At 36.7% G+C, this 13,080-nt stretch overlaps 1 protein-coding gene across 4 annotated transcripts in view; it reads right to left on the bottom strand.

Moving 5' to 3' along the window:
* The window catches only part of NDFIP1 (Nedd4 family interacting protein 1), a 51,588-nt gene extending 38,847 nt beyond the window's left edge, over positions 1-12,741 (bottom strand). For 2 of the 4 annotated variants that reach the window (XM_074291691.1, XM_074291693.1), the window contains exon 1: positions 11,692-11,817. In XM_074291691.1, coding sequence (XP_074147792.1) covers positions 11,692-11,712 — 21 coding nt within the window. In that variant the 5' untranslated portion in view covers positions 11,713-11,817. Of the gene's footprint in view, positions 1-11,691; positions 11,818-12,340 lie in introns of those variants that run through there. The other 2 variants (XM_074291692.1, XM_074291690.1) reach the window with 2 other exon arrangements.
* Positions 12,742-13,080: the final 339 nt, after the last annotated feature.

Genomic DNA, 13,080 nt, shown 5'->3' with positions numbered 1-13,080 from the left:
TCTTGTGGTTTTTCTCTTTTTTTCTCATTTTTTTTCCCAACATGATTCATATGAATATGCTAAAAATAAATGTACATATATAACCTATACCAGACTGCTTCTTGGTGTGGGGAGGAGGGAGGTAAGCAAAGAAGTGAGGGAGAAAAAAAAATTGGAACTCAAAATCTTACAAAAACGAAAGGTGTAAACTATCTTTAAATGTAATTGGAGAAATAAAATACTATTAAAATAAAATCTAAATAAATAAATGTGTTGTTTCCCCTTCTGTAAGCTCCTTAAGAGCAAAGCCTTGTTTGCTTTTTTTCTTCTCTATACCAGGATATTATTTGACACAAGGTAAGTTATGATCCTGAAATCCAGACAAAGATAATACCTTCTCTAGGGGAACAAAAGTAGAATATGTCTGAGGCAGCAGATGAATCCTGATTTTTCTGCCTTTTAAGCCCAACTCCCTTTATTCATCACTTTGTAAAGTTGCCTTCCAGTTTAAGGGAGAACACAAAGTTAAATCGTTAAACATAAACATTAAGTATGGAATTATTTCTTTCACTCATTTAGTTTACCTTCAGATTTCATTTTTTCACAAATTTTTCAGCAATTTAATAAAAGGCTACTTTTAAAAAATTCTATGCATTTCACTATAATAAATAACAATGTCATGGGAAAATGTTTAAATTTTTTAAATTAAATAAAAATTATTAAACATTTTTCTGAACTACATTCCATATTCAAAATATTTCTAAGCAAATGATAATAAAAAGTCTAAAGAACATCTTCTTTAATTAGAACTGAAATAAAAACATCCCAAATGAAAATATGAATTTTAGAAGAAATTTAAAACACAATTTTCTAATTCTTTCCAATTATCAATATATTAAAACATATTTATGTCCAAAGTAAAATTTTAAAACATTCCCAAAACTAATGCCAATATCCCCTATTAGCATCATCATAGAAGGCTCAGGAGAAAAATACCTAATCCAAAAGACAAGTACTTTTCTGTCACTCTTATGCCTACAAATAAAAAGCTTCTGGATGTGGAAAAACAATCACTCAAAATCTGAGGCATTCCAAGAACATGTCCAAAGAATGTTAAAATAAATTGGAGATTTTTTTTTTCCATGCCAGGCCCCTCCAAACATACTGGTTATAACATCAGGAACAAAGCAAAGGACTTAAGTAATAACTAGAATACATTTTGCTGAAAGAACACCTCCATATTTCTCTTGCCATATAGAAAATGTTTCTTTTAAATCCTCTTTTCTAACCTTTCCCATCTCTTTTACCTCACTTTCCAATCCAACAACCATTATTAAACACTACAGTCAAGGTACTATACTGGGGATCTGAAGAACACAAAGTAGAAGGGCTAGAAACTAAACCTGTAATTTCATTACAAGTACTCCTAACTCCCAGGTGGCGAAACCCCTGCTACCAATAGACCAATATCACTTAACAGAATTAAGTGACTTATCCCAGGGTCATATAGCTAGTATGTGTCAAAAGCAACAAATGAACTCATCCTTCCTTTGTTTTAAGGACAACTTAACTCTCCATTCAGTATATTTATGTTGTCTCATTTTTGCCAAAGATAAAAACAAAATACTTCCTGCACTCAAGGATTTACATTTTATTTAAGTTTATAGTCTAGTTTACATGTAAAAAGTTAAGTATACACAGCATAATTTCAAAGGATATAGATCAGTTATATTTAGCAGGATCAAAAAAGGCTTCCTACACAAGTCATATGAGCTGAAAGGAGTTAAAAGAATCTAAGTTGTTAAATTAAGGGAATATAGTTCAGGCATGGGGGCATTCTGTACATAGGTAGAAGTGAGACAGAATGCCAACTTCAAGGAGCAACGAGATCAGTTTAGGTGAAAGTAAATTGTGAAAGTCTTTTTTTTTTTTCCCCAATTTATTTTTTTTAATACACATTGCTTTATAATCATGATGGAAGAGAGGAATGAGAGCAAGTGAAAATCTTTAAATGCCAAGCTAAGGAGTCTATATTTTAATCCAGAGAAAATGTATTGTCAGAACTAATTTTAAATATGTATAAGTATACAAAATATGAGTATGTATCTAATAAATATATACAAACATATATGTAAATTATAACAGATTTTCTTTTGTTATACATTTAGGGAAGGCAAAATGTTAAACCTTAAAAAAACCGTAATACTAAAATTTATTTAAAATATATAAACTTCTTTTAAGCTTTCTAAAAATTAGAAATGGCTTCATTTTGGGGGTTTGTCTTTTACTTAGCCGGCCATTTTGGTTAGAACTGAATTCTATCAACCTTACTCAAATTCATGAGACTCAATGTTCAAAAAGCTATTAGTAATGTTAATTCATTTACCTAAGTCAAGAATAATGATGCAAAAAAAACCAAAAAACTCAGCTAATGACCCCCTATATATACCTATATATTAGCATAACCAAGTAGAAATTTTAAGTATATTTTAACTATATTGTGCAAATTCCCAGTCAGCCACAGAAGGACAAATTTTTACTGAAGAATCTCTTGTTGCTGACGCATAAGATTCAATATGACTGCAGATAACCCTCTTTCAAATCATACGACCATGTTCCGTTACTATAGAAACTGGGTGAATTTTCTAAAAAAAACTCAGGAAGCTAAATAGAGGGCCAAGAATATATAAAAATCAATATAGACATGATTTAGCAATCCTCCCTTTTGCAAAAAATGAGAAACCTTGAAAAATACTTTCCAATGAGAAACCTTGAAAAATACTTTCCAATTTGTTAATTGCTTCTAACTAATGAATATTCTTGTTTATGAGATTATATTGCCTTGAAACCAAATAACATTTTACAAGACTAACCAAGATATAAAACCATAATATTCTTATATCACTATTCCCCAAATGTACCACTCTCATAGCTACATAATTGCTTTTAAAATAAAATTTTATAAAATATACTGAATATACTTTCTCTGTTACTTTATTTTTAAAATAAGGAAACAAAGGCCCATATAGATGAACTAACTTGTGAGTTTTCTCATTTTCTGTTTGATGCCCAGATAAAGTTACTTAAGTACTTCAAGTTTCAGCTGTAAAAGACATTCCTTATCTCACAGAGTTATTGTGAGAATCAAATGAGTATATGTATTTGATAAATCATAAAATGTTTTATAAATGTCAGCTAGTTATTACTCTCAGAATCACAAAATTTCAGACCTAGAAGAGATATTATAGATTATTTAGCCAATCTATACCTAAAGCAGGAATCTAGCTAGTCATCTGGGAAAACGTTTGTTCTCCACAAATACTGAGATACTTAATATTGATATTTTCCTCATTTAAATTTCTAATGAGAATTCAAATACAAACAACCCTCAGAGTAAACTTCCCTCCAAAACAGCCCTCCCAAGAATTAAGACTATATATTTTCCCCCAAACACAGAACTTTGGGAAGGAGGGAGAAGAAAAGATCTTAGATCATAAAATAATAGCTATTATTTATATGGGTGCCTACTATTTCAGATAACTGTCCTAAGTATTTTTAAAATATTGCCTTGTGATCTTCCCAACAACCCTGGAGGCAGATGCTATTATTATTCTCATCAAAAGCAGAGAGACAAGAGACTTTTTACATGAGATCACACAGCTACAAAGTGCCAGCAGAGATAAAATAGTAGAAGGCAGGTACTATGAACACAAATTGTCAGCTCTGAAAGGAACCTCAGAACCTAGTTCATTTCAATACAATTAGAAGAATTTTATTTGCTGAATTTCATGTATTCCCCAAATATTTTTATCTAGAGTATAATCATAGTTCCAAAATGCATCCAAACATTAAATTAAATTCCCTTCTCTTATTCCCCCACCCCCCAGCCTCCGGTTAAGTAACTTGCCCAGGGTCACACAGCTAGGAAGTATTAAGTGTATGAGACCAGATTTGAACTCAGGTCCTCCTGAATTCAGGGCTAGTGATCTATCCACTGCGCCACCTAGCTGCCCCCTCCCTTCTCTTATTAAGGTCAGCATCTTCTCTGCAATTTAATCTGAGTCTTATAATACTAGGAGGTTAGGTAATATGCCCAAGATCACACAGCCAGTATATCATAATCAGGATTCTTTTTGTGGGGGGCGTGGGGGAAGGGAGGCAGAGAGGGATAAACGACTTGCCCAGGGTCACACAATAAGTGTCAAGTGTACTGAGGTCATATTTTATTTTATTTTTTTTTGCTGAGGCAATTGGGGGGTAAGTAACTTGCCCAGAGTCACAGAGCTAGGAAGAGACCACATTTGAACTCCAGTCCTCCTGACTTCAGGCCTGGTGCTCTATCCACTGTGCCACCTAGCTGCCCTCAGAAGAAGAATTTGAATCCCTGGTTTCAAATAATAACCTCTTGATCCATTTATTCCACAACAATTTCAAGTTTTTTCTAATATATCTTAATTATTTTTCTTGATTAAATATGATATTGGTTGACTATTTTCCTTTAAGCTTGCATTTATATTAACTGACTTAATATTATACTAAAAAAGACAGCAGGGCCAAAAAAAAAAAAAAAATGTGTCATATTGCCTGAGGAATTGATAAATATTGCACAAGGGGAAGGGACTGTTTTAACCAATTAGTAAATATTTTACTAAAAATGTCCTTGAACCTAGTCAGCATTTTTAGTTAATATTTGAACCTTGTAACTACTTACACTGCTCAGAATAATAAGGCAATCCTAAGTATAACAGCAAGAGGTACTACATATCTGACAATAATTGCCTTTATAAAGCCAATAGCAGAGTAAAAAATAGAGCTAATAAACCCAATGATAATATTAATGTGGATGGTCTTCCAAATTGGGTAATTCCGCCAAGGAACTATGTGATTAATTCCTCTAAGGGACTGTGTGGGTAACTCTTGTTGTTAACTGGTTCAACCATTCTAGTAAACAATTTGGAAGTATCCCCAAAAGGTTATAAATTTGGAACTCTGCCCAAAGAGTTATAAAATTGCATTCCCTTTGACCAGGCAATACCACCTCTAGATCTATATCAGAAAAAGATCAAAGAAGAAAATTACCTATATGTACACAAAAATATTTGTAGCAGTTCTCATGTTAGTGGTAAAGAACTTAATATTGAAGGGACAGCCATCAGTTGGAGAAATGGCTGAATAAATTGAGGAATATGATTGTGATGGAATATTATTGTGCTATAAGAAACCACTAGCCAGATGCTTTCAGAAAAATCTAATAAAACAATGAACTGATGCAAAGTGAATTGAGTAGAGCCAAGAGAACGGTATATACAATAATAACAAAGTGTTGGAACTGAGAAAGACTCAGCTACAGTGATCAACCAATAATTCCAAATGATCTATGATGAAAAATACTATCCACTACCAGAGAGAACTGATAAACTGATAAACCAAAGTAAAACTGTGGTTCATTTTCTGTTTCTTGCTTTTCACCTGTTTTTTTTTGGACAACATGGCCAATTATGAAAATGTTATACCTGACTTAAAATGTAATATTTGCATGTTGCTTGTCTTTTCAATGGAAAGGAGAGGTGTGGAAGGGGGAGAATTTGGAACTCAAAAAAATTTCTTAAGTGAATGCAATGTTAAAAATAATTTTAGTTTTGATTGAGAAATGCTTAACAAAATAAAAAATACAAGATCATATTAATTTGTGGTTTTCTAAGTCAATATGCAGACCATAGAAATCATTTCTATGACTTTGGACACCACTAGGATGAGGGACAGATTTTAGTAGAAACTTGAGGCTAGGAAATCAATTTAGAAGCCTATTATAATAATCCTAGTGAAAGATAATTAAAGACTAAAAAAGAAGAGCTGTATGAGCAAAGAAAATATATCCCAGAGATATTGGAGAAAGAAAGGACAAGATTTAGCAACTGACTTAATATGTAAAGTAAATGACATTGAGGACTTGAGGATGCTATTGAAGTTATAAGCTTAAGAAACTGGAAAGATTGGTGGCACTTTTAAAAGTTAATAGAAAGAAACTAATCTATTTATTTAGTGCTATACCAATAAGACTCTCAAGACACTATTTTAATGACCTAGAAAAAATAACAACAAAATTCATATGGAAGAACAAAAGATTGAGAATTTCAAGGGAAGTAATGAAAAGAAAAAAAAAAAAATCAAATGAAGGTGGTCTAGCTGTACCTGATATAAAGCAGTAGTCATCAAAACCATCTGGTATTGGCTAAGAAATAGACTAGTTGATCAGTGGAATAGGTTAGGTTCATAGGGCAAGATAATGAATAAAAATAGCAATCTAGTGTTTGACAAACCCAAAGATCCCAACTTCTGTGATAAGAATTCATTATTTGACAAAAACTGCTGGGAAAACTGGAAATTAGTATGGCAGAAACTAGGCATGGATCCACATTTAATACCACATACTAAGATAAGATCAAAATGGGTCCAAGATTTAGGCATAAAGAACAAGATCATAAATAAATTAGAGGAACATAGGATAGTTTACCTCTCAGACTTGTGGAGGAGGAAGGAATTTGTGACCAAAGGAAAACTAGAGATCATTATTGATCACAAAATAGAAAATTTTGATTACATCAAATTAAAAAGCTTTTGCACAAACAAAACTAATGCAGATAAGATTAGAAGGGAAGTAACAAATTGGAAAAACATTTTTACAGTTAAAGGTTCTGATAAAGGCCTCATCTCCAAAATATACAGAGAACTGACTCATTTATAAGAAATCAAGCCATTCTCCAATTGATAAATGGTCAAAGGATATGAACAGACAATTTTCAGATGATGAAATTGAAACTATTTCCACTCATATGAAAGAGTGTTCCAAATCACTACTGATCAGAGAAATGCAAATTAAGATAACTCTGAGATACCACTACACACCTGTCAGATTGGCTAAGATGACAGGAACAAATAATGACGAATGTTGGAGGGGATGTGGAAAAACTGGGACACTGATGCGTTTTGGAGTTGTGAAAGAATCCAAACATTCTGGAGAGCAATCTGGAATTATGTCCAAAAAGTAATCAAACTGTGCATACCCTTTGATCCAGCAGTGCTACTACTAGGCTTATATCCCAAGGAAATACTAAAGAAGGGAAAGGGACCTGTATGTGCCAAAATGTTTGTGGCAGCCCTTTTTGTAGTGGCCAGAAACTAGAAAATGAACGGATGCCCATCAATTGGAGAACGGTTGGGTAAATTATGGTATATGAATGTTATGGAATATTATTGTTCTGTAAGAAATGACCAACAGGATGAATACAGAGAGGTTTGGAGAGAGTTACATGAACTGATGCTGAGTGAAATGAGCAGAACTAGGAGATCATTATACACTTCAATAACAATACTGTATGAGGATGTATTCTGATGGAAGTGGATATCTTCAACATAGAGAAGAGCTAATCCAATTCTAATTGATCAATGATGGACAGAATCAGCTACATCCAGAAAAGGAACACTGGGAAATGAGTGTAAACTGTTAGCATTTTTTTGTTATTCTCCCCAGGTTATTTTTCACCTTCCGATTCCAATTCTTAGGGAGCCAAATCTGTAATCCTAATTCTAAATGACTTTATTATATGTGAACACCCTAAATTTAACTCAATAAATATTTAAGTACTTGAAATATATAATATTGCTAGATTCAAAAATACTTCAATTTCCTATTTCTCTCAAGAGTACCACCATCTAGGACCTTAGCAATATAATCAACTCTTGCTCTATTTCACTCCATAAACCCACAGTTGCCAAATCTTGTCATCTCCACAATTTTTCTCACATACATCTCCTTTCTCTTTATTTACAAGGAGTTACCACCCCAATTCCTATCTTCACGTCCTGCTAGCTAGACTTCTATACAACAGATTTCTAGTCTCCAAATCTATCCCCTATGATTTTGTCAACAGTCATTTTCCTCAAATCAATGACTATGTAATCTTTTTAAACACCAAAGATTTCCTACTGTCTCTGTAATAAAATGCAAGGTCCTTTGCTTGGCATTTAAAGCCTTTCACAAACTGGTTCCAACCAACTCCTCCAGTTCTTATTATACATTATTTCCTTCCATGTACTGTACTGTACAGTCTAGCCTTCTTGCACTTGTTTACATTTTGATACCCTAAGCCTAACTATTCCATTCCTGGAAAGGATTCCCTCCCTCTGTGGTTTCCTTCAAAATTCAGTTCAAGTATTACTGTGTACATGACTTCACAAATTTTGTGTAGGACAAAATTGATGATGATGATGATGATGATGCATATTTTTGGTAAGCTTATATTTCCCTACTTTATGCTTCAATTAAAAAGGATGATATGAGTATCAATAAACAAGCTTTTCTCTGTTGCTACATATTTCAAGAAACCCTGAGATGTTCCAATACAAAAATTTTAGAAGCCCGTCTTCCAGGAGCTTACAGTCTAATTGGGATGATAAAATATACACAAATAAGTATGATACAAGGTATCTGGTTTAGACAAAGTAATAGATTAGGAAGATAACTTGAAGGGAGCAGGAAGAGAGGGTTCATGGAAGTAGTGGCTCCTGACTTGATTCATGAAGGATAAGGATTTTGCATAAGCAGAAATATAAGAAGGACTATGTTCCAGGCAAGTCAAGTTCAAGGAACAGACAATAGTCCAGTCTTACAAGAGCAAGCAGTAGATAGTCCTGAAAAGATAAGTTAAGAATCAAATTTTGGAGGGCCTTAAATGCTTACCTATGAGTTAGTCTTTTCTCCAACTGCAGGCAATAGAGATCCACTAAAACTTTTTGAAAAGAGAACTGGTTAGAACAAGCCGGTAAGACCAGGGTTATGGGGTTAGACATTTATTAGGAAGAATCTTTTGGAACCCCATTTGATGAAGGGACTGAAAAATGAAAATACAAGATGCAAGAAAACATTTAAGGGATTACTACACTAATTTAAGCAAAAAGTAAACTAGGGCCTCAACTAGGATGGTAGCAATGTGAGGGAAAAAAATGAGGTGGCTGCAAGATAAGCTACCAAAGTAAAGGCAACAATGCCTGTAAACTGAGATTTCAAGCATAGTATCAACAGAAACAGAGAAATTAGAATATTGGAAGGTAGAGGGAGAGATGAAGATTTAAGTTTTGGATGAGGTTCCAGTAGATAAACAATAAAAGATCAAGAAATGACCAAAGCTCAAGGTTGACATCTGGCTCAAAAAGCTGTCAACTGTTAGGAGGATCTAAGTCAAATCTAAATAACTAAAAATTATGCAGTGTATTTTTATCATATAAAATAATAAATGCTGATCTTACATTTATAGTGTTTCAAAGCTTACAAAATGCTTTACATTTATTTTTCTGAAATAATCATGTGAGACAAGTAGATATTAAATATTATTTCAAGTATCTTAAGTTCCAAAGCAGTTTATGGGTATACATGTATACACACAGATACATCTAATAACTGATTTGATATACCAAAAATATTATTCTCATTTTGCAGATGAGAAAAATTGAGGTTCAGACAGGTTTGATTGGTCCATGATTACATAAGGGAAAGTAGCCCAAGAATTTCAGGGAACAATAGCACCTATCCCTCCTTACTCTTATATCCCTAAAAAAATTGTCCAGGGAAACAATTCTTGTCCAACCTGACTGCAGCCCCTGCCTCTTTATTCCTGACATCCAAGAAAATGAAATTCGGACTATCAAAGTCTTTGGCATTACTGAATGGTTCAACATCAGAAAAGATGATTTACTTGTGAAAATGACAGTCAAGAAACTGAACCTGTCTTGCCTAAGGATACAATTTACCCCTCCAATAGGTATTGTCTCCCACCAAAACAGAGATAATCTTACTTTTCCCTTTGCTATTAGGCACAGTGCTTTGTATATATTAAGCTCTCAAATACTTTTTCATTCATTCTCTTAGCTAGTGCCAGAGGTGGGATTTGAATTCAGATCTCCACCTAGTTCTTCTGCACCATTACATAATTTATACTGGATCTAAAGCCAAGGAAGTCAATTCAAAACTTATTAGTCTTCAAATGTGGACAAATTACTTAAGTGAGGGAAAATGACCACAGAATCAGCAATAGAAATCAGATATCTCAGCTCTAGTGCCAAATTTCTAAAAATTACTGCAAGTAGCGTGATATAGTAATTACATTTTTCCTAGTAAATTATGTTAAAAAGATATTATGGGTATCCTGGTTTCAGTATTTATTAACAGACTCAAATGAATACGTCCTAAAATATACACATATTCTACTCAATTATGTACATTCTACAACCAACTATCCATTCCTTCAATAAACATTTATTAAAACCCTATTATGAGCTAGACATGGGGGATACAAAGGAAAAAAAAATTAACAAGATGCTTATATATTGTACCCAGGATATACTATAAGATATTTAATATGTATGGGAATGCCTGCCATCTAGGGAGGGGATAGAGGGAAGGAGGGGAAAAACTCAGAACAGAAGGGAGTTAAAGGGATAATGTTGTAAAAAAAAAAAAAAAAAATTTACCTATGCATATGTACTGTCAAAAAAAGTTATAATTATAAAAAATTAATTAAAAAAAACAAGATGCTTACAGCCAGATGTTAAATTTATATGGTCTCCCCCTTAATCCTTAACAAAGATCTGGAGAGGCAAAACACTATTCAAATATATTAGTGGACACATCCACTCTCTTTTCTACTATTTCATCAGAGGAATAGATCAAATTTAATCAACTACATCAAATTTAAGAGGATGCCAATTTTCTAATTGATACAAATAATATGCTAATATATAAAATTGACCTAATCCTGACAAATCCCAGGGACTGAAATGCTGCACTCAGCTGTATGCAGTTTTCTTAAATGTTAACATGCTGACAGCCCCTGGGAAGATCAAGGTGGTAATTAAAAGAAAAAGATACGGCTTTTTAAAAAAAAAATCCATAGTTAGCATTTAAATAACCAGTAAGAACAAATCTTTGGGAAAATTGAAATGAACGAACATCCTAGTAACAGTTTTATGACATGGATCATTATTTACTTTCTATTAGGAGACACCCAGGCACAGAATGTAAGACTTGCCCAAGGTCACATAAAGCCTATCCCAGACTTCAGATTAGGCCTTAGGTCTTTTAATCCAGTCAAGTGATTTAGGCTGTCCTGCCACAGCAGTCTATCTCACTACACAACAAGCTACCTAAATTCCTAAATAAAGTCATCGTAATAGCCAGAGAAGTGAGAGGGAGGAAATGGCAACGTAAAGAGGATGAAAATAAAAACAAAGACTGGGTTACATAAGGTTCGGACTTCTTGTTTCAATCTTTTTGTGGTTTTCATTTATTCATCTAGCATGCTGATTTTATAGGGCATCCTTAGCATTATTATTAAAATTATATTAAAACTCCTTTACCGGGACTAGACTGCAGGCATTTGCAGTTGTAATTAACCATCCACAGTTAGAGTCTAGGTGTATTAAGACAATTAAAAGAGATGTTGAGTACATCACTGAACAACCTTAAGCTTCCCTGCGTTTCCAGAAAAATGAGGTTCAGAAGCATTTTTTTAAAACAGCCTTCTTCCTGCAGCCTCAATTTCTAAACCGCCGTTAGATAATGATCCAACCATCAACTAGTCATTTCCTCCCATGTTTGTGAAGAGAAAGTTGTGTTTTCTTTCATCATCATTTTCAAGTGCTTAAAAAAATACAAACCTTCCATGGACACGTCGCCATTTCTGAGGACACATGCAACAAAAGATGGCCTTAAAAAAAGTACAGGCCCTCTTTCTGGTTTTCTGTCAGTCTCGCCCTTTTTCTCGGCCTCGCTCCCAAATTGCCTTAAAGCACAGGGAGAGAGGGATGGCAAAAACAGCCAGCTTTGAGGCATGAGTAATCCCATCTCTCACAGCAGGGAGCGCTGGGCGCCGGCCCCGATTTCTAGCCATCTCTCAATTCTCTTTTCAAGTAAATTTCTACCCCCTCCCCCTCATTTAAAAAACTAGACAGTCTGACATCAGGGAAAAACAGATATAGAAGGGGGAGGGGGAGAGAAGCAAGCAAGGAGGACAGTCTTGTCACAGGGCCCCCATCCAGACCAAGGGACCAGCCCGCCCCTGGGGCAGCTCGCGTCTGTGGGGACCCCCGGGGAGGGCTGGGGCGAGGCAGGGGAGGGGGCGTCGCGTCTATCCGGGGCTGGGGACGCCCGGCGCCAGGCCCAGTTCGGTCCAGGGCGTCCCGCGCCGGGCCTACAGGGCCCCGGCGTCGCGTTCTAGGCCCCGCCGGAGAGGAGAGCGGGGCCCAAGGGGCAGCAGGGCGGGGCGGAGCTCCGGGCGGGAGGGGTGCGGGCTGGGCCGTAGCTCACCTGCTGGTATCTGCTGCCGCTGCTGGGCTCGGCCGCCGCCGCCATGGCGCAGCCGGGAGGGCGGAGGGGCCGCTGCGGGGACGGTGGCTGGGCCGCGGCGGCGGGGCTGCTCTCGGGGAGGCCCGGGGCGTGGGAGGGGAGGTCTGAAAAAGGGGGCAATGAGGAGAGCGAGGCTCGATGGCTGGCCCCTTCGGGAAGCACTCGGAGGCCGCAGCTTCCTTGGCTTCTGTGCGCGCAGCTCGCCTAGGGCCTGACAGAGCAGCTGTCGAAGCACAGCCGAGGTCTCTCGGAGAAGAGGCGGAGACCAAGACGAGCCGCCTAAGCCTCGGCGCAGCGCGGCGCTCCCCTCCCCCGCCCGCCACTTCCCCTCCCCTCCCCTTCCCTGCCGGCACTGTTTTCTAGGCGCTGGCGCGAGCCCTCCTCCTAGCTCCCCCTCCCTTCTCCTCCTCGCTCCCCCTCCCTTCTCCTCCCTCCGCTCCCCCTCCCTTCTCCTCCCTGCGCTCCCTCTCCTCCTTTAATCTGTTTCCCTTGCGCCCCTCTACCCCTTCCTCTAACCTCTGCTCCCTCTCCTCCCTGTTCCCTCCTCTCTCTCTTCCTTCTCCCCTGCTCTCTCTCCTTCCCCTTCCGTCTTCCCCCTCCTCCAGCCGTCCTTCGCCTCCTCCTGATCCCCCTCCTCTTTCTCCCCTCGTTTTCGTCTCTCTCCTCCCCCTCCTCCTCCCAGCTCTGTTCCTCCTCCTCTT

Source organism: Sminthopsis crassicaudata, chromosome 2 (genome assembly GCF_048593235.1).
Source record: "Sminthopsis crassicaudata isolate SCR6 chromosome 2, ASM4859323v1, whole genome shotgun sequence".
In the NCBI taxonomy this organism is placed as follows: Eukaryota; Metazoa; Chordata; class Mammalia; order Dasyuromorphia; family Dasyuridae; genus Sminthopsis; species Sminthopsis crassicaudata.
Note: the sequence above shows the minus strand (reverse complement) of the source record. Positions and strands in the feature narration are given on the sequence as shown.